Genomic DNA, 22,288 nt, shown 5'->3' with positions numbered 1-22,288 from the left:
TACCACTCACACACACACACCGAAAATAATTTTTTGTTAAAATATCTCTCTGGATATAAAAAAAAAAAATCCAGAGTAAAATGCAATCTATGTCAAAGTCATATTAAAGGACATTAAATAATGGGTGTAAAGGATACTGGTGATTTCCAAAGTGGGCCATTGATAAAGATGGATATCATCTTTGCAGAAAGTGAAAAGGGAGGCTGGTGAAGTGTGAAGAGCTGGTCCAGAAGCCAAGTGTTTATGCTGGGGAGTGGAGGGATCTTTGTACACTCATAATCATTTCCTCTTTCCTTTACTGGAGTGATGGGTGATGACCTAAGGGAAGGAGACATCCCACTCTGTAGTTACTCCTGTGTGCCAGCTCTGTCAACAGCTCTGATCAGCTGAGATGTGCATCTCTAGTCCCTCTGAATGTGGGATCATTCCAAAATTGGTGATCAGTTTGGCAGGAGTTGCTTTATAAACATCAGCAATGGGTGCATGCATAATTAATCCAAGCTCAATGCTACCTGGAAAGGGCAGGAAGGAGAGAAGGAAGGGCTAATTATTTATAGTCCAAGAAAATAGTGTCCAAGTGGGATGTGGATGACACAGTAATTGAAATTCATCAGGGACAGGCAAGAAGGGAGTTTTGCTGCAAAACCCCACTTTTATTTAACCTTAAGGACACAGGTTGCATGTGAACAAGCACTTATACACTGCTATTGTACTCATGGGCTGCTTTGGGTCAGCATCATGAGGTGGATGGGCAATTGCTGCTGATGACTTTAGCACTTGGAACACAGCAAATGTATGAAAACACTGCTTGCAGGAGGAAGGGACTGGATTTGATGACTCCTCAAGTCTCATATCCACAATGATGGGGTCTTTAACCCCAAATTAAGAATTTACTTTCCTGAGATCCAGTTCAAGCCATACAACAGTCTGGAGTGTAGTTGTTGTATTTTGGAGTTTTTTGTTGTTTGTTTCCCAACCAACCTGCTTGCCCTCATCCTTTGTACAGGCTGAACTTGGTGGAAGGATCCAGATGAAATGAAGGGGAACTCAGTGGGCATAGCTGGTGAGAGTTCAAAGAGCCATGATGCTCATGGCACTGTGTTGGGTGGGGTATAGTTGTAGTTACTGATTTTTTTTGCAAAACAGCAGGTGCTGAGAGCCTGGCTGCTGAATTCTCCGAGCAATGATTACTTTGTTTCTTGGTGTTAAGTCTGTATTAGTCCGTGTAACAAGCCAGAATGGAGTTTTGACATTTAGATCTCCTCCAAATGAACCTAAAGCTTTCATTACACTTACACCAGGATAGTGTTTTGCAAGCCATTAGTTTCTAGTTGAGAAGCTGATGGATATTTTAAGATCTTAAATCCTCTATTTGCTAGAAAGCACCACACATTTTATTGTAGGTACTATTTATGTGGAAGATGTAAAAAAGAATTTATTTTTTTTAAATCATGGATGCAGTATCTGACCCATGTTTCAGCTGATTTTTAGTCCCATATCATTGTGATTCCCCTTCCAAACAATATTCTTTAATACAATCTTGCACTTGCACAAATTGTAGAAGACATTGGTAACTATGAGTGCACACCAGCTGAACTGCCTTAGGGGTTTGAATCTTTATTTAGGAGGTTCAAATGAAAAGTAAATGTTTCTACATGGGTAGCTGGGCAGCTCTTTCTGTTCTAGTGGGAGGAATTAGCTAAACAAAGTTATGTTTGGGCATCCTTCACCCTTCCTTCTTTCATTTTTGCATTTATTTATATGCTACATAATAAAAAAAAATCTTTTTAGGTAGGGGTTTGGTTTTTGGGGGGAGGGAGGTTGGTTTAGGGTTTTTTTTTCTTGTGGAGTAGAGTGTTTTTTGTTTGTTTGGGGTTTTTTCTTTGGTTTTTTTGGGGGGTTTTTGTTTGTTTGTTTGTTTCTGGGGGTCTTGTTTGTTTCTTTGTTTTGGCTTTAGTTAATATTGAACAGAGGCATGGGAGACATGGTCCTGCTCTCTTTCCTTGCATAGTCCCTGCATGCTTCTGGCTCATTGAAAGGAGGGAGTTTCTCACAGAATCACAGAATATTCTGAGCTGGAAGGAAACCAGAAGGACCATCCAATGTGACCCTGAAGTGAATGGGGAGTTGTCCCTTAGCATGTCTGTGGAATACACAGCAGGGAAGGAGTGTCTGTTCTGCTCTCATCTTACTCTTCTCATGGAAAACATGTGAAAATCAGGGCTAAAAGGCCAATCCTGTGGCTGCATGGGAAGAAAGAACCACAAGGCCTATTCTTAGGGGACACTGGTGCCAGAATTGAGGATGACCTTTTTCTCCTTTGTACTTCCAGTTTCTCCTGAACTGGTCTCTTTAGAAGTCACGGTGTCTTGTTGCTATTCAATCCAACAGAGCTGATAAGAGGCTGTGATAACCTCACATATAACAGGTTATTTATTTCTTTGTTTAACTCCAGTTGCTGTGTGTGGCTGGCCAGCCCCGTGCCAGAGGCTTTGCTGTTGACAGAGGGACAGAAGCAATGCCTTGACCTTGTTTCCATCTCTGGCAGGGGGACAGCATTGCTTCCTGTGACACCTCCGGTGTGCTGAAGCTCTGGGACATGCGGAGGTTGCTCCCGGTTCTCTCCCTGGACGCAGGTCCCCATCCTGCCAACCAGGTGGCCTTTCATCGCTCTGGTAGGCTTCTAAAAGAACTTTTCCTCACTAAAACATGGTTTGTTTTGCAATCTCTCTGATCTCTGTGTAGTTCTGGAGCCAGATAACGTGTGAAGCAGCACAGATGTGTTAATATTGAATAAGAAATGCCTGATTGAGGCAGTGATCAATACGTTTGTTTTTGATGGACTAAACTGCCAAGTTGGACTACTGCTCCATTTATATAAAATGAAAAATCGACGATAACAAAAAGTACAAATAATTGCAATGTTATTACATAAAATACAGAACTGATCCATGGGGGTAAAAAGCTTAGTGAGATCACCCGTGTTCCAGTGGTGTTTATTCTCCATTACTGTTCTCTTATTTGCTTATTCTAGAATTGCGTTTCATAACAATCTTGCAAAGTCCTCTTATAAGTGCCTCAGAACCTCATTGTGCTGACAGGGCTGCTTGCTAGGCACAAGGAATTGAATTAACCAGTTATTTTTCATCATCAACCATGTATTACCATGTCAGCAATACTGTGAGTGGACATTGCATTTTCATTTGAAGAGGGGCCATTCTAAAACATGTTTGTTTTAAAACAATCTTCACTTCCAAAGCACAGACAAGCATTCCTGTTGCAGCACAGAATTAGATCCTAGCTTAGGAAATGGTTTTACTCAAAGGTAGTGCAACATGATATAATACAATAATATATAACATCATATATATAGGCACATTGAAAAATAAGTATACATTTGTATTATGTGTTCATAAAACATAAAGCTTTGATAGAATTTGAGCAATGATAAGGAATCATTAAAGAAAAATAATAGGATGGTGTTTTGTCATAATGACCCACATACTGTGGAATACATATTATCAATATATTGAGTCACTTGGCAGGAAACTTTGACATCAAATTCCATATTATTTGTGTAGTGATTTCATGGATCCCTCTGCTGTATCATTAAATAAGGTATTTGATTTTCAAAGGGAGAAAAGATACATTGACAGTGTCCAGTTTTGGGCAGTTTCCCAAAGACAAGTTTAACCACTATTGTATTTATGTGTGCAATTTGGAATAAGAGCTCATTTTTTGTTCAGGAGGATTTGAAGAAGTTTCACATCTTTGTTTATGGTGTATAACGTTGGGTCATTTGCAGTGGAACCACACCCCTGAAAAACGCAGTTGCAATATTTCTGCCAGATGGGAACTTTTCATTAGAAAGGTTATCAGCTTCAGGTAGTCTAAATGGGCACGTTTTTCCATCATTTGGACAAAATCCAAAATTTACTCTGCAGGGGTAACCACACAACAGAGATATCAGATTGGGGTGGATGATCACAGAGAGGCAGAATGCAAAAGGATGGAATTCCAGCTGGCTGGAGATAGGCAAATACATGGCTGAAACACGCTGTACCTGCTGCAAGAGGGATAGAGCAGATAAAAGATATCCTGTGTTTAACAGCCTGTTGGGAATGGGACATCTGCCTCAGTCAGGACCTCTGCCTGTGGAGCAGCCTCTGTTGATTTTCCTTATCAAAACATGGCTCAGTTTCCAGCTGTGTCCCTCAGTCTCTCTGGCTGATGTTACACCACTCAGTGTAAAATACTTGACTGCATTAATAGTCAGAGACACAAATTGTTCAGCTCTTACAGGTGGATTTAATTACTAGATTAGAGAGCCATGGTTGAGCAGGTTTTTTTCTTCTGCTCAATAATTATTTAAAGTTAATAATGATAGAAGAGGTTTATGAAAAGTTTGGTGGTATCAGCAAACAAGATTGAGGTCAGAGATAGGAGGGCCCCAGCTAATGGAAGAATTTGTTTTGCTTTCCTTTGTATTGTTTTCAAGTAATTATCTTTGCAAATGTAGTGCAGACAAGCACATCTCACCTTTTATTTTTAAGTGGTGTTACCTTTGTGGGTATGAGGTGCACCAGGTGGGAGGTGCTTCCCAAAGGTGGAGTTTGTGAGTTACTGGGGTTCTCCCGATGGCAATTTTGGGGATGAGCCTTGCTGGCTCCAGTGATCTGATTGCTGTTCCTGGCCTAAATGCCTGACCAGCATTGTTAGTTAAATAGCAGCCTAAAGCCCTTTCCTGCTTTATCAGAGCCACACTCAGATCTTAGATAAATTAGTGACAAAAGTTGTGTATAAATCTTTCTGCTTTAGCTGTGCTCTGCTTTCCTGCTTTATCAGAGCCACACTCAGATAAATTGGTGGCAAAAGTTGTGTATAAATGTTTCTGCTTTAGCTGTGCTCTGCCTCAGCTTTTCTTTAGCTCATCTTAAGGGTGGACTTTTCCATACTTGTGAATAAACAGAAAATAATTACATTAGTAATTACCACTGCACTTCATGGGGATTTTCTACTTTGTCCTGCACTTTCTGCATCAAGCTCATGGTCTTTCAGTGAGAGGTGGTGATGGAGCTGCCTGGGACTCAGCCTGCTGGTGGTATTGCTCTCCAATACTGTGTTTAATATCAGAAATTTTTCTCATGTCATACACAATTAACATGTCCTTTGAATTCTGCATGCTGTGAATGACTGACCAGAGTTACTGTGCAAGATGGACCACAGAATAACTGATTTTTAAACTAAATTCACTTTTTTATGTGCAAATCAACAGCATCTCCACACGCATATATTCTTGTATGGCATTCATGCATCCCTGGAGCACCCTCTTGTCACTACCTTTAGTTGCTGTTTAGAAAATGTAAATGAGATTAATCACAACCTAGCATTGCATATGTAAGAGAAGGTGCAGAAGGTTCCAGCGTGTGTGCTATGATATATTTATTTATTGCCGCAGCACATTAAAACAAACAAACCAAACAAGCCCCACTTCACAGCCACAATCCAAAATCAAGAGCAGTTACAGCAGGGCCGAGGGCAAGCAAATAATATTTGGAAAAATGCACTGCTTTATTTTGAGCTCTGGAGATACAGTGAGGTGTTAACATTTAATCTGCCTCCATCCAGGCTGGGCTGTGTTGCTCTCAGCATGAACAAATAACCTTTCCATGCTTCTGACCATTCCCAAGGGCCATAGGTGCGTGTCTTATTCTGAGGAAAAGTAGATTAAAAGAATGTAAAAGCTGTAAATGAATGTGAAAGTTGAGAAATGGCAGGATCATGATTATCTTGTGATTCAAGCTGTTTATTTTAGGAGACAACATTTCTAGGGATGCAGAAGACACGTTGACAGTGAACAGATGGTACCACTGTCAGCCATGGTGGGGTCAGGGCAACTGCTCAGTGTTGCTCTCTGAAAGCAAGCTTCATTTGCTTAATTACACATCACGTGACATCAACCAGCACCATTACCACAAGACAAACATTGGTCCAATGGCTGGCAATTGTTTGCTGTTTCTCTGCAGTTGTTCTTGGTGTCAAATAGCAAAGATGGATTTTCATCTCTGTGTTACCCAGCCTTTTACTGAGCACAGAATTACTGACAGGATTTCTGGAATGTTAGTGCTGGAGCATTTTCAGTATTTGCATTTGATGTTATTTGGGCTATTACTGATAATGTTAAAGCCACAAGCATCCCCACATGGAATGGGGCATGGAGATTAGAGATCTTAAGACATCAGGTAAAGTTCCAAAATTACAGTTTTCTTATCCCTGATCTGGTAACAAATACCAGAACAGAAATGGCAAATGTAGTCCTTTCAAATCAGTCTTGCAGTGAGGTGCCCTCTCAATTTTCTTTTAGATTTCCCCAATTTTGATTGCTGTACTGACTACAAAGACAAGCTGGTGTTATGGTGACAGAGCCAGATGTCTGTCTTTGCTCCTTCTTTCCTCCTTTCCTTCACATTTTTGATTAATTAATGCCCCTTAAGCGGCACTGAGGAGATAAAGCTTCATCTTGGTAGGCTGGAGAGTTTTCTAGGATGGAAGAAGCCCTCCTTTGCTGGGAAGCCTACAGTGGATTTTGGACTTAGAGGCCGAATCAGCAGTGGGTGCACCTGTAACTTGCAGATCTCAGGAGGTGACTGTGGCCACTGTGTGCATGTATGAAGAGAACTGGAGCAGGACAAGAGCTTTACCCTTTGCTTGTTTTGCAGTTTCTGGGACTTACTTTTTGTATTTGTCTCCTTTTGATTACAGTTAAAGTCACTCTTAATAGGAGAAGAATCCTCTAGCACAGAATTTAGCAGTAATCTCTTTAGAGGCATCTGATTTTGTCCACATAGAGCAATTATGTGCTGACATTAATGTGTGTTTTTCCCTATGCCTCCCATTTCTGACTCAAAAGCTTTTTTCATTACAAACTTTATTGCTCTGTGTTCTTTAATCTCCAAGGCAGATTACTTGATAACATCAATTGATTCCTTAGGGTGCTTTTCCCCTTGTGGTTCAATGCCTGAGTTCCTGCCTCAATTCTGACTATGTATATGCTGTCACAGGCAATACAGCCTCAACTTGGGTAATTTTTACTTGATTGAAGTTCTTGACTATTAACACAACCTTCTAATCACTGATTCTGGGTTTTGAGAAAAACAAAACATGAAGGATTAAACAATTGTTCAAGTAAGTGCTTTTTCTTCCCCTTCCCCAGTCTCACCATGAGCCAAACATCTCTCCTCCCCCCTTCCTGCTTTCTTTTTGCCTTTGTTTCTGCTGTGGGCTGTGCTCTATCATCCCAATTCTTTAGTGCAGCAACAGGGGATGCAGGAGGAGTGCAATTCTTTGGATTTATCCTGGTACTTGCCTTTTCACTCAGACAACTCCCAGTTCTGGTTACTACTAAGTTCAGTCTTGCTACAGTGCTGTAACTCTTCCTGACAGGGCAGCAAGGTGACCAAGCTGTGGGTTTGGAGCACATCTTTTAAGTCTTTAAAAGGTTTGCTCTTTAAATAGAGAATTGAGACTTATTTTGCTACCTGCTTTGCTTCTCATTCAGTCCATTTTTCAAGTCCATTTGTAATTGTACATCAGTCGTTCCTCTCCTTGTTCCCATCAGGAATTGCTTAATGTCTGTCCCTTCAGAACCATTTGCTTTCCTGTGGTCAGCATTCCAAGATCTGTGTGTTTTCCCTGCATCCCTATACACCGATTTTTGTACTAACTAAAGATTCATATGATCTGTTTCTTTTGAATATAATTGATCCACTTTTTCACAGATTTTGCTTAATGAGCACAAATGCAGCCACCTGCATATCTTAGTTTGCCATTTATTATTTGATAATCAGCACTTTTAGGTCATCTTCACTTTTCTCTTGGCTTCAGCTCATGTGCAAGTGCTGTGTCAGGGCTGTGTGTCTGATCTGTGTCTGGCTCCTCTGTCCCCTGCAGAATCTGGACAAGTAGTAGTCAGGGAAAACTCCCTTTCTTTCCTTCCAAAAGGGGATAGGGCTGAACACAAAGTCAGGCCTTTTGCTTTACACTGGCAAGTTTAAGCTGTGATGGCTCTCCATTTCTCCTTTGTCTTGTCCCTTCCCCTCTGGTTCTATTTCTCTTCAGTCTAAACTTGAGTAACCCTTTATAAATCTCCCCTTTAAAGCCTGTGATACATGTTTGGTCCATGTTTGAATGTGGATCCCTACTTTAAACTGATGGGTGGGAGATAAACTTTCAAGTCTATTTATTGACCGAGCTGTTTTTATACAAGGCAAAGATTTTCAAAAGCGATACTTTAGATAGAAGAAGTACTGGTGGGCTGGTTCACCTCAGCCACACTGGGAAAAAGGTTTAGTCCTTGTTGCCTCAAGGTGAAATCCCTGCTTTGGCAGAGCAGATGCTGTTGCCCCGGCTGTGTGCTGTTTGACACTGCCCCAGTATTGATGTTTTGTCCCCAGGTAGCCTGCCCAGCCCACGTGTTTGCACTGGTGAATCCATTAGTGGGCTCCCTGGAGAGATTCCAGCGTGGTGTGAGTTGGTTTATACAAGCCATGACCTATTTTCCAGCCCTGATCATGCTGCTTTGCCTCGGAAGTCAGATCAACAAGACGTCCCTGTCAGCCTCCTTCCCTGAGGAGTGCTTACGGCATTTGTTGACCATCCTTAATTACTCCTATGGTCAGCATGGGAATAAAAGGATGTGCTGCAAGACTGAATTATTCAACAGTAATTCCTTGTCTCATAATTCTCACTGCTTGCCTCTCTGCTGCTCTATGCCATTTTTTCTCATTCACAACATCTGTTTTCTTGACCATAAAAATTCTTTAATTTGGAGGCAATGGGTAGATTGAACTTACACAAATAAGAACCAATTGACAGATTGTTTTGTCTCCTTGTTTCATGGGATAGGAAACTATCACTCTCCTTATTTCTGACTGTTGTAGTTTGCCAAAGGGAGAAAGCTGGCAATGAATTTTCCCCCTCTGTTGATCAGGGGGAGAGTTGTGCTGTGCAGTATTTCTGTTGTGTCATGGCCATTTTTCAATACGAGCAAATGCCACAATATTTAAATATGCTGGAAGGGAAAGAAAAGGGATTCTTAAAATATATTATTTTATTTTCAGTACAGACATAATTTAAAATGTATGAAATATTTGTCCTTTGGAAAGGAGAGGGAGGTGGCTTGAAACTCCTGTATTTTACATTTTTTGCCCTGATTGCAGATAGTGTTTTGTCTCTGGCTGTGTTTGCTGAGCTAATGAGGGTGGGGACTGTGCTACTGTAGGCGATTGCTTTGAGCACTGAGCACTTTGAAGAGATTAGCCCCATTGATATTCCCTTCATCTTTGTTAGAGGGGCATGCTTCCTTCCCTGGAGTGCCAGGAGATGGACAGCTATTTAATAGAGCCAGCCTTTTTCAAGTACAGGCTGTACTCCTGAATATCCCCATCTCCCTTGCCTGCAGATTTCCCACACAAAAACAATGTTCTGGAAGCCAGGGTTGTTCCTCATTAGAGCAATATATTGACCTGATAGGGGGGGTTTTGAAGACCTCAGGTTGGCTGGGTTATCATCTGTCTGGTTAAATGTTATTCTTCAAGGAGAAGCAACAGTTCCAGCAGTTCAGGCAGACAGCCAAAACGTGGTGATGAGCAAATTGTTTGTTCCAAGAGTAAATGAAGGGAATGTCCACATGAATTTTGCCATCCTTGTATTAAACTAACAGAAGCTGAAAATTGGAGTTTTATTCATCCCAAGTGGGGCATAACTGATCAAAATTTTGATTCCCCAGCAGCTATCCACAAACTGAATTAAAATGGCTTGCAAGAAGTTGGCTTTTTTCCTAATTTCATTTTAACAAGGCACAAGTCTTAAAATAATAATGTATTCAACCTCTCATCTCTAACATTTGCAGCTTTTGTAACTTTACCAGGTTCACAGATTCTATTTTATATTTATTGTTTATATTAATTCCAGCTCACAGAGTGCTGCAATTAGCCCATTCCCCCTTTGAATGTATTTACAGTGATAAAAGAGAACTCCTTACTTTCACTTAGACTGCACAGCTCCATTCCAAGCCTGGCTTAGACACAAGAGCTTCATCTCCTGATTAACTTACTCCTGCAGACAGTCAGGGATGAAGGACCTCTGAAAGTCATCACAGCCTTTCTTCCATGAAAGCTCCTCTTAAATATCGACAGCTCTCCAGGTCCTGTTTTGAGTACAGCATCTGTATGTAAAGGGAGGATCAATAGTGCATTCATCATTCATATCCTGTAATAAAGGAGAGGATTTCTGAAATATTGCTTTAGTATTTGTGGGTCTTTTCTATGTGTGAAAGGGGGAATGGGCCATATGGGCCATGGCATTCTCTGCCAAGGACTGGATAGGTCAGGGAATCTGCAAGGGGACAGCCATTGCATCTTTGTCACTGCCAAAATTAAACATAAATTCATCAGTCATCAAGAGTCGTTAGTTAGCTGGGAGCTCTGTGGGCTGACCCAAACTTGTGTTGGGAGTGGAGAAAACACATTTAGGAAAACAAAGAACCTGGGCAATTTTGTTTGAGGGAAGCAAACCCTGAGAGAGGAGAAAGAGTCCAGAGGGGCTGGGATGCTTTGGAGACAAAAGTAATTCTTGTGACTGCCTAAGTAACTCAAGTATGCTGTTTCAAACTTAAGGATAATTTATGGAATTTGATCTGTTCATCCACTGTTCTTTTCCCTCTTAGAAAGCAAAGTATTTCATGTTTTAGATTAAAACTTGGAGATGAAATGTCAGTTGCATTTTTAAAAAAAAGAAAATAAATAGGTAAAACTGTCCATAACCAGCATTTTTCTTTCCCCTTTGTGGGGGTAAAAACTATGCCAGTCTATGCTGAGTTTGAATAACACACTTTCAGTAACTCAAAACTTACCTTTTTAGCAAATGTCCTCTTTTTTCAATATTCATTTTTAAAAGTAACAAATCTAAAAGAAAATTATTCACCTTCAGATACCTGTATTATGACCACCAAGAAAGTTTTGATTCCTTGAACAGCTCCTCCACTTGGTAAATGGAATATATTAATGAGCTAGGTCTTTTCAGAGCTTGGAAAGTGGCACTTCTTTTCAAGAAAGATCATCTTTGAATTAAAAGCATGCTGTCCTTAGCCTTTTTTTATTTTTATTTTATTGACAAATTGTCACAGGAGCTAAAGTGCATAATCATCAATAACAAGTGATCCATGGGGCTATGCAAAATGTATTGATTAACAATATAATCTCCATACAGATGTCCTAGCAGTGCTTGTTATTTTTATGGGCCAATCTGGGACTCCTGCTTGCATTTCAAGAGGCAGGTGGAGAAAGGTGAGTGAGACAAAGTTCAGGGCATCTCTGCAGTTGCCTGGCAGCATCTTTGCTGAAAAGGGAAAAATGCCACCAGTTGCTCCCACCACAGCATGTGCAGCCTCCTTTTGTCAAGCCTGCATGGGTACAAAGTAAACCCATTTCCTTGAAAGGCATTCAAAGCCTGAGACAAAATCCTCTTTGTCATGAAAGCATGATTTTAATTTGTTTTTAAGGCTGTTCTACTACTAAGAAAATCCTGATTTAGATGCTTTTGAGGCATTTAACTTACACTTATGCAGTACTATTCCTCAGAGAAAATTGGATGTAATTTTAGGATTAGGTAACTGACCTAGGAATGAGAGAGAGAGAGAAAGAGTGCAAAGCTTGCATATCCACTTTGTCCAGATGGATATTCACTAGGAAACCTTCAAACTGCTCATAAATATTGCCTATCCTTTTGTAAAGGCTCTCACCAGCAAGCCCATGGTCATTTCCTGGGCAGAAAGAGTTTTTGTATTGAAACTTTTGGGCAACTAAATAAAGTATTTTATTTCCCTTTCTTTTTCTGTGGCAAAATATTATACATAATGATGAATAGGAAAATAAGCAAGGAAAGAAGTTCTATAAACAGTTTCCAATGCCTGACTTGAATATTTGAGCTGTTTGTTTGTTTGGGGTTTTTTTCCTCTGCAATAAACTTGCTTTATTTCTTTGCCTGTTTTTCAACTCATGAAAATACCTTTTATGTAGAGCTGTTATCTCTCTGAATATCACATGCTCTTGGGGACTAGTGTAAAATCTACTTACTTTCAGTCTTCCTAAACTGAACTGAGTGAAAAAAGGAAATATCTTAATCCTTTTTTCCCCCCTTCTAGAACACCAAAGAGGTCGTGATGACAGTGAATTCTTTCATGTTGGGTTTATGTCAAACATAATTTCCCCCTTTGACATTTTATATTGCAAGTGAATATGTGTGCAATACCTGGGTGACCTGCCTGAAAACACAGAAGAGAAAGAAAAGCAGAGCATTTCTGGCCTGTGGTGGCAGTGACCAGCTCTGGCACTGGGCAGGAGGAGATGCAGAGGGCAAAGAGATAAACTCAGGAAATGCTGTGGTTTCCCTGGCCCTCTCCGGATCTCTCCTCTGTGAAACTTCTGCTTTGGCACTTCTTTGTATTTCCAGCAGATCCCTTATCCATGTGGAAGTACCTCCCTGCCTGTGCTTTAAATCTCTTAATGATACATTCTGATTCTCATACTGTGGGAATTATTGAATAATTGTTCCTTGCTCAACCTCTTCCTGCTGGCACATCTTCCCTGCTCTCTTTGTGGAGCTGAAGAGTCTGTGTCTATTTAATCTCCTGAATACATAAGCCATGTCTCCTTTTTCTTCATTTGTTGCTCTCCTGTAAATCTTATTTTGGGTACTTCTTTTAACAGTGGAGAAGAGGAATGAGTCGGGTATGATTTTTTCAAAATGTGCTTAAATCAGGGTTTTACATAGAGGCCTAAAAAGTTTTTTTTTTCATTTCCTCTTTAGCTTTTGGGGTTTTCTCCCAATCTTAAACCTTGACATTATGACAATGTGACGTTTTCAAAGAAATATCCATCGTGGCTGGGAGATCTCTCTCCTGAATGACAAAGGCTAATTTACTGTCTGTTACCGGATTTGTATAATTAAGAATACTTTTGTTTATTTGAATCATTTAATGTTTCTCAGAATTCAGTTCCATCTGCCTTTCTATTATTTAATCTAGCATCTTGGGATTCTTCAATCATTCTGCAAAATGTGCTTTTTTGTTGAAAAACATGAGTAATTTTACATTCTCAGTGTTCACCTTCACATCCTTTAAGAAAAAGAAATTTTTGATATGCTGACTAGCACAGGTCCCAGAATAAATGTCACATTCTTCTGGTAATCTGCATTTTTCTCACTTGTCTGTCCTATTGGAGAGATTCCATTTCCCACCCCCTCCAACTTTGGTCATCAAAACTGTTGGGAATTCAAGTATCTTATGTCAGCCAGGTCACCCTTACTCCTGTGCTTCTCGGCACTATCAAAGAGCCAAATTCTGATCAATTTTTGTGCTGTAAAAGCTATGATAACTCCTCACTGTGGTAATGCATTTCCCCATGCATCAGCTCAATCTGCTCCTTATTATACAACTGAGTTTATTGGACCTGTAAATAAATTCCAGGTACCAGCTGGCAGTCTCTCAGGCTCTTTTCAGAACTTGCTGTCACATTTGCCACCTTCCATTCCTCTGCTCCTTGGACCAGGCTAAGCAGTTGCTTCAGGAGCAATTTCAGTTAATTTCATATTTAATGTTTTATTAAACTCCTGTTTGAATACTTTCTGCTTCTGGCAAATATTTAATCACCTCATTCTAAGATTTTGGACTTGTGTTTCGTGTTAAGTAGCCAAGCCAGCCTGTCCAGGCTGTGTCTGAGGAGTTAGAAAAGCAGTCAGCTCTCTGCACTGCTCTCCTGGTGGGATTGCAGCTGCTTGGGGATGGCTGGAATAATGCACAGGTGCCTTTGGGATCCATCACAGAGGAGAGGGATTTAAGCTATTGCTATGTGAGTCACCTGGCTTACATTGCACGACCTCTTCTTCAAAGGAATGGATGACTATTCCCACTAAGGAATGAGTCAGCAATGCCTTCAAACAAAGACATCTATCTATCTAATAGAAAGTGTTTCGGTTGCTCAGCTGATGTGCATCTGAAGTTGGGTGTTAAAATTAGGAGTTAAATTGTTAACACTGTCCTGGGAGTACAAGGTTCACTGAATTTGAGAATTTTGCTCTGCAGTCCGTGAAAAAAAAGAGGAGCTTAAAACATAGTCTGTTAAATCCATTGCCTTCTACTGCCTGGTAGAGCTGTAGTAGTAGGAGTTGATAACAGCCTTTTATTGAAGCCCATCCTTTTCTGTGTTCCAGACTGCAGTCCCAGCTGTCTCCTTAAAACTCTGGTACACTATTATGTATATTTGGCCAAACAGGTCTTTTCTTGCATCAGTGGAATTATTAACTTCTCCATTTTGTGTCCAGTATTGAGGGGTTTTATTTTTTTCTATTGTGTATTCTTTTTCCTTCAATTCCATGCCATAGCCAGTCATCCTGAGTGGCACTTGGAATGTGCCTGATAGCATAACAGGCATTTATAAGTGACTGAAATTAATGATTAGTATTTTAGCTGTGCTTGCAAGCTAACTTTAGGCACTGGCACAATTAGGAGTCCATTGGCTGATGGACCAGCAAAATAATGGGCTTCATTTAAGCAGATGAAGCCTCTGAGTCAGACCCCAAGCAGGCAGGTCTGTGCCAGTGCTGGCCTCGCTCAGCACTGTGGCTGAGGGGGCTCCTCCACCTTCTTCCCTGTGCCAGGGAAGAGTGAACAACATTCCAAGTGCCAGGAATGAGTGAACAACCTGGCTTGAGAAACTCACAGCCTTGCTGTTCCAGCTCCTGCATCTGATGTGGAGTGGGTGAATCAGGAACACTGAGCCTTATGATGCAGGTATTGTGATTGATGTAATGTTCTGCTGATTTTTTTTCATTAATTAACACATTTATTTGAGTAAATTAGTAGACAGCTCTGATGCTTGATGGGACATTGCAGGCATAGTAAACACAAGGTTATTGAGTATAATGAACACTTCTTCTCTGGCATCAGAGCTAATCATAGGGAAGGGAAATGGGAAAGGAAATCAATAAGAAGAAAGAAGCCCATAGAAATTATTAAGCATCACCTCCTTTAGAACCCCTCAGCTAATGAAAAAAGGTGCTCTCTTGAAATATTGCCCACAGCCTAATCTGGTAGATACACACAATGTTTGGAGAGGAGGCCAGCAGTGTTTGCTGGGAAGTGCTGAGCATCCTCATGGCGTTGTGTACCTTGTGCAACAGGTTCTCTGTGGCAGATATTCTGGGCCAAGGATATCTTGAGTCTCAGTGTTGGCCCTTGGAAGGGAAGTCTGGGCCTGTGACCTCCCCTTTTTGACTTCTGTGAAACTGCAGCATGCTCTGGGTGGCTGTTCTGTGATCCAGCCAAGCCAGCCCCTGCCAGCAGGCACCGTGCTGTGTGTGTAGGGCATCCCCCACACTGCAGGGCACCCAGCTGGGAAGGGACCATGTGAGGGGGGAAAGGGATAACAAACATGGATATAACATGAGCTATACAGTGCAATATAGAACTATTCTGTGCAAATTCCTAATCACCCATTGCAAGAGAACAACTAAAACTAGTACACCACAATACCAGCAGGCTTCTCTGCCTGGTACTGGTTAGTCAGCTCACTCATCCCAGCTCTGTGAAGTTTTCCAAACACAACTTCACTGAGAGCCTTGAGAGTTTAAATCTCTGCATGTGCCTGCTGCTGGCCCAAGGGCTCCTGGGGCTGCCCGCTTCAAACTCTTACACTAACCAGGACTCTGGTACATATTTTATGAAAATTCCTTTTCATTCCTTGCTCATTTGTTTTCTGTTGTTACTTCTCTTTTGCTGCTATAAAAGCTCTTCTGTTCTTACATTTGATGTTCGCTTCTGTGATTTGTCCTGATGTTCTCTGCGATTATAAGTTTGAGTAGTGCTGAGGTGAATTAATAATTCAGCAGATCTAAAATGACACAGACTGAGTTGCTCCATAGCTGGGAGCACAATCACACCAGTGACACACAGCTGACATCCACCTTGTGTACAAGTACATGTGGATTATGGTCCTGTCGCTCTGCACAATTTTGTTCTTAACATCCATCTTCACAGTCTGTTTGGGCTCTTTGGAATGATGTACTAAAGCCTGGATGAGGAGGTTTTATTTCCAGAAATTTTATTTCCAGAAATTAGTTCATAGGTGTGCGGGGCTGGTCTTTGTGTAAAGATTTGGCAGTGGCCATTAGGATCCTGCCCCAGGAAGTGGTAGATCCCGTGCTCCTTCACTTGTGTGATTCTGTCCCCTGTGCTGTGGGCACTGTTGTACCATGTGTCATGAATTCAGTGTCCTGCACTGGACTCCTCTCTCGTGTGATCTGATTTGTTCTTCTCTTGCCATTGGTGGAGGAGAGAACTGAACCCCAGTCAGCATGGCCATCACCATGGAAACATGCTGGTGGCTACAGTCTCCCAGAAGAGGAACACAGAGTCACCAAATCACAGACTGGTTTGGGTTGGGACCTTAAAGGTCATCTCATTCCACCTTCTGCCACGGCCAGGGACACCTTCCACTATCCCAGGCTGCTCCAAGCCCCATCCAGCCTGGTACTGAACCCTTCCAGAGATGGGGCATCCACAGCTTCTCTGGGCAACCTGTGCCAGGGCTTCTCCACCATCACAGGGAAGAATTTCTTGCTAATATCAAATCTAAACCTACTCCCTGTCAGTTTGAACCCTTCCCTCCTTGTACTGTGACTCCAGTTCCTGTCAGAGTCCGTCTCCACCTTCCCTGTAGCCCCTTTAGATACTGAAAGGGGCTCTGACGTCTCCACACACCCTTCTCTTCTGAATAGTCCCAAATTTCTCAGCCTGATCTCACAGAGGAGGTGCTCTGGGATTCATTTAATACCTTCTGTAGTCCTGGCCCAACTAAAGTAAAAACACTTTCTTATGCTCAGTGATTTAAAAGCAGTGAACATACCTTAGCCCATCTACTGCCACATACATAATCAGTTTGGGTATTTCTAAGCAAAACAAATACTTCCAAAGGAGCTATTGCAAACAGATGGACTAACATTAATGAAATAGGCAGTTCCCTCTTTAAGGGTTTTGTTGGTATAAAATGGATTGTTTTTATTGAGATTTAAACTGCAGTTTGCTTAAATTATTTTTATATTTGCCCATTATATTGTGAGCATATGAAATGGGCGAAATGTTAAGAATAATTAAGCAGAGTGGTCCTGAATACTCTGGCAAGTCTGAAAAATCATATAGAAAAGAAAGCAGCTATCTGTGAAGCTGCCAATTCTACTTATATAAGCCCATCTGTTTAGATCTACACCTGTTCCCTAAAGAAGAATACATCTTATGTGAAGAATTCCCACCAGATCCCTCAGACATTTTATCATTCAAGAATGCTCTCCCTGTTTGTTCTCTTTCTCTCCTTTGTAAGAAACTATAGAATTAATGGGGTTTGTGTAGTTTCATAGAACATTTGCAAGACAAATTATGGACTTAGCATTAAAATTAAAAGAGTTTGTTCTCTTCTGGTTTCATAATGAATACAAACAGTTGCAAGCCATGTGCACATACCTACAGTGGCTCAAAGTCTTGTCTCCTGTTTCTCTTTCCCCTTCCACTTCTTTATTTTCATCTGGAGACCCTCAGACCATCTCTTGTCAAACCTAAGGTAGAGGTTATTTTATGTCTAATTGGTCATGTGGAAAGGCTGCTTGTGGGATGTAAACTTCTTTTATTGTAAAACTTATTTTTAAAAGAGAAAGAGGAATTGAGGAGCTCCAAACTTTGTGTTTCCATGTGTCCCCCAGTCCCAGGAGTTCTGCAAATGTAGAGCTAATGCTGTACATTCCCTGGCTGAGGTTCCATCCTTAGAACTACTTCAACAATAATATTGCCTGAATAACGTCAGATATAAGCATGTGGACTTTTTTGATCTTTTTATTAAATCCTGGTATCAAAGTGGATTTATCTCCTCTCAAAGATAAGATGGAAGGATGCCAGCTTTTGAAGATCATTTGCATTTCTTTCATTTGGTGGCCTAATCTTCTTCCTACTCTATTGAACTTTGGTAAAATTGCTTTAGAATTCTTAGAGAAAAAAAAAAAAAAACCTCTAAAGAGTTCTAACTTCTGATTTAATTATCAAAGTGTAAATTCTTTACATAAACTATAGTGACACGGCAAATAAAAAATAAAATGAGGTCAAGTCAAAAAATGAGTAAATTAAATTAGCCCCTTCAAAAAAATCTGGACTTGATTGCAAGTTTTGAATTACAGATTTAGAATGAGGATGGGTTTTCTCCTTGTCAGCTTCTTTGGAACCAAAATTTGTGAATTCATCTTGGTGACCAGCAGTGACCTCCCAACCAGCTTTAGTGGTTCAGGTGCTTGGAAGAGTGCTGCTCTCTTCCCAGGTAGATGATTCCATTCTGACCACCAAAACTTTCCTTACTCTTTGGGCTTCCCACCACAGCATTTCCTAACGGAGACTTTCCATGAACTTCCAGCCTTCATTGCCAAGGTAAAATTAGAATTTTTGTGTCACTTGTGAGAATGAACTTTTTACCCAATTTTTATTCTCTTTGGTGTAAACAGTGGCTAGCTGTGTTTTAGGTATGAATTTCTTCCCAATTGGGTTGTCAGACATTGGAAGGGACTGCCAAGGAAGTGTTGGCGTTCCCATCCCTGGTGGTGCTCAAGGATCACCTGGGCTGGATGGCAAGGTGGGCATCAGTCACAGGTTGGACTCCATGACCTTGGAGGGCTTTTCCAACCTTAATGATTCTGGGACTCAGGGATTTTACACAGATTTCTCCATATCTCTGTAGGCATTTGGGCATGGTAGTCTTCAGCTGTTCAGCTGTAACAAAACACCTTTCCCAACCCATCCAGTGATTCCAGCAGTCCAAAGCATGGATTAAAGGAGAGGTTTATATTTAAGACTAGATCACAGCTAAAGAAATTCAGAGTATTATGGGATTCTCTGTCAAGACCTTTGAAGATACTGTCTAAAACACTTTTTAACTGCTTGGCTCTATCAGCTGTGGGGAGTTATCGTCTCTATTTCCAAACAGTTAGCAGATAAAGCCTTTAAGGCTTGGAGCAATCCCAATTGTACAGTGAGTCAATTTATGGGGAAAATATCTCTGGGATCAGTAGTTAAAACTTTATTACAGATGGCTCAGATATTGGGCTTGATTTATTTTTTATATCTTCTGTAGTGACATGAGAGAATTGTCTACAGAAAGGCCACATCATACTTATCACAGAGTAAAGGGCATGTTGGAGAGGGAGTTGCTTCTTCATGGGTCCAAATCATTTCTTCCATTTGCAGCAGAAGGGAGATACAGAAATAAAAAGAGATTCTTTTAGGTTGTTGCAACAACTTATCAACACAGTTATTTATTCTTCGGGTGTGCTTGAAGACAGTTTACATAAATGTCTTTGGACATGCCAAAGAAAATTGTTACATCTGATGATAGTGTTTGATTTTATTTGATGCCTTCCTAAAACTATCAAGCATTAATTTAAACCAAGCATTAATTTAAATCATGCAAGGCAAGGAGAAGGAAGATTTTAATTATTTTAGTTTGGTTATATCTTGGCAAATATGCTTAGAACTGAAAATTCCTTGCACTTTTGGAAACTGAAAACTTTTATTTTACTGTGAGACACTGAATATTTGCACTAGATGATATATACCTTAAGGAAAAAAAAACCCCATATTTTCAAAGATTTCTTAAAATCATATATAAAAAAAATCCTGCAGCATCATTATTTTTTCACACTTCTGTGAGAAGGATGCATGGCATTCTTCTGAGAACACATACTTTATTTTAAATTAAAGTGAAATAATGCAGTGGGATTATAACTGGGCTGCAGTGTTTTATTTCTGATTTTATTTTCATGGTCTGTGTAATACAGGCCATAATTTAGGATTATATTTTTTGAAGGACAGTGTTTCTTCAAAAGTTTTAGGTAACAGTGCAAAATTCATAACAAAATAATACCATAACTGAGGAAATTCCCATTGTTTATACTTTACTTGTTTCAAATAAGATGAAATTTGTGAAATATTATTGAATTAGAACTGATTAAAGCATTTCTCTTGTACACACATGGCATAAATGAGAAGTATTGCAGAATGATTTCTCAAAGTGTTTTCCAGTTTCTGTTGACATTTGATAGAGTTCTCTTGACTTTTGGATTGCTATAGTAGGGTGTCCTTGGATCAAGTCCATTGTCTAGCTTGACCTTTTCAAAATATCTATGTTTTAAGGCTGGTAACATCAGGAAGGTAGGAAGGAGCTCACTGGATGGTTGTGGAGAGATCTACCCACTGGATATTCTTGGGGTTGACTGATGAGCTGATGCATGAAGGTGTATAAGGGAGATAATTTTTTAACCAGTTGTATTTTTAGAAAGGAATAAAATGTTTTAATGGCATAATGAGACATTAATGGCCGTATCAGTTAATAAAATAAATGCCGTGCTGTTACTCATGGTATGTTAAGAGTAAGAATCATTGACATTGTATGCATAAAGCAGACACGAATTATGGCAGAACCTATTAGGCACTAACTTCAAAAATACCCAGCAATTATGAAACTTTAATTAACAATCTTAACTTACACATATATTTACATATTAATGGTCCTAAGTGGTAATTGTAATTGTCTCTCATCATTGGTTCCTTTGACCCTCATTTTTCAAATAAGAAATATGAAATTCCATTAAGTAACATTAATAGTAGAAAATTAATTTAGGGCAATATATCATCAATTAGCAAACCCTCAACACATCTCACTATTTTCTCCTGATGCTTACTTGAAGAAAAAGAAGTTAATTATTTTATGTATGCCTGAATTCGAGGATATCACCTTATGCACACATGATGGAAATGAGAAATAAAGTATATTAGATTTCCTGGCCTGGATCCAGTAAAGCATCAAAATTCATGTTGACTTCTCCAGACTAATCACATGTGGCTGGTGAAGGGCAAAGAGCTCCTCAGCACGCAGAGCAAGGCCAGTGCCAGCACCCTCTGACTGGGAAACCCTGCACTTCTGACAGGGCTTATCTTGCACTTGGGCCACTTTGATTGGGGTTTTTCACTGTAACTAAATGCTCTCAGAAGGAAACCAGAGCTTCCTCCAAGTAAAGAATGCATCTGGATTATCTCTGCACCTTCCCTTATGGAACAGCTCTCCTGATTTGTCCTCCTTCGTGGGGAATGACATCCCACAGCTGCTGTGCGTGATGGATCAAGATGAGGAAGGAGCATTTGCATCTGGCCAGTAGGTCTTTAGTCATCAAATTGACAAATGAAGCTAATGTAGAATAATAATGTGTGAATTTGCTTCCAAGTACTGAAGACTAAAATACGTTTTAGTCTTACATTTACACAGAGTGGTGTTGTCATAAGGAAAAAAGAAATTACAAAAGCCATTAAAAACTAAATGCCTCTTATTTGTCGTGTCAGCAAGGTGATGATCATCATCTGCTACAGGACATTTATGGTTTCTTGGACTGCAAATGTTACTGTTGCCCATAAAAGTGATAATTATTATTGTTATTTCTTTAAATGCCAGCCACGTAAATAATGTCTTTTGGGGGTTTTACCTCTTTTTCAAAGGCAATGTATATTAATGTTCTTTGAAAAGCATTCATGAGAACTGGTTAATCATAGAATCACAGAATGGTTTGGATTGGAAGTGACCATAAAGATCATCCAGCTCCACCTTGTGCTGTGGGCAGGGTCACCTTTCACTATCCAAGATTGCGCCAAGCCCTGTCCAACCTGGTCTTGGACACTTCAAGGGGTGGGGCAGCCACAGCTTCTCGGGTAGCCTGTGCAAGGGCCTCACCACCCTCACAGAGAAGGATTCCTTCCCAACATCCAATCTATACTTCCTCTCTTGCTGTGTTGTCAATTATGGAACATACTGTAAAGATAGTTGAAGAAAACAGATATATTTTTTCTCCCCTTTTCACATGAATTTCACCTAGTTCAGAAGCTTCAAATCTTCGTGCTTACAGGTTGTAAAGATGAGTTATGCATGAGCACAGTCGTAGTGCTGGTGTCAGTGCAGGCTAACTTGGTGTGTGAGGTGTGTGTGATAGCCTAGGAAGCATAACCTGGAATTACTTCTGACAGAAGCTTCAAATCTTCGTGCTTACAGGTTGTAAAGATGAGTTATGCAGTGCTGGCGTCAATACAGGCTAACTTGGTAGAGTTTCAAGGTGTAATTAATAAATTCCTGTGTGGGAATTAGCTGCTCCATAGCCT

General features: G+C 40.3%; 1 protein-coding gene across 3 annotated transcripts in view; it reads left to right on the top strand.

The window, feature by feature from the left end:
- SPAG16 (sperm associated antigen 16) overlaps positions 1 to 22,288 on the top strand; it is a 360,194-nt gene that overhangs the window by 255,299 nt on the left and 82,607 nt on the right. For all 3 annotated transcript variants that reach the window (XM_039728694.1, XM_039728693.1, XM_039728695.1), the window contains one exon: positions 2,549 to 2,675. In XM_039728694.1, coding sequence (XP_039584628.1) covers positions 2,549 to 2,675 — 127 coding nt within the window. The remainder of the gene's footprint in view (positions 1 to 2,548; positions 2,676 to 22,288) is intronic.

Source organism: Passer montanus, unplaced genomic scaffold (genome assembly GCF_014805655.1).
Source record: "Passer montanus isolate IOZ18808 unplaced genomic scaffold, ASM1480565v1 scaffold66, whole genome shotgun sequence".
Classification (NCBI taxonomy): Eukaryota; Metazoa; Chordata; class Aves; order Passeriformes; family Passeridae; genus Passer; species Passer montanus.
This window is presented reverse-complemented; position numbering and strand designations above follow the sequence as displayed.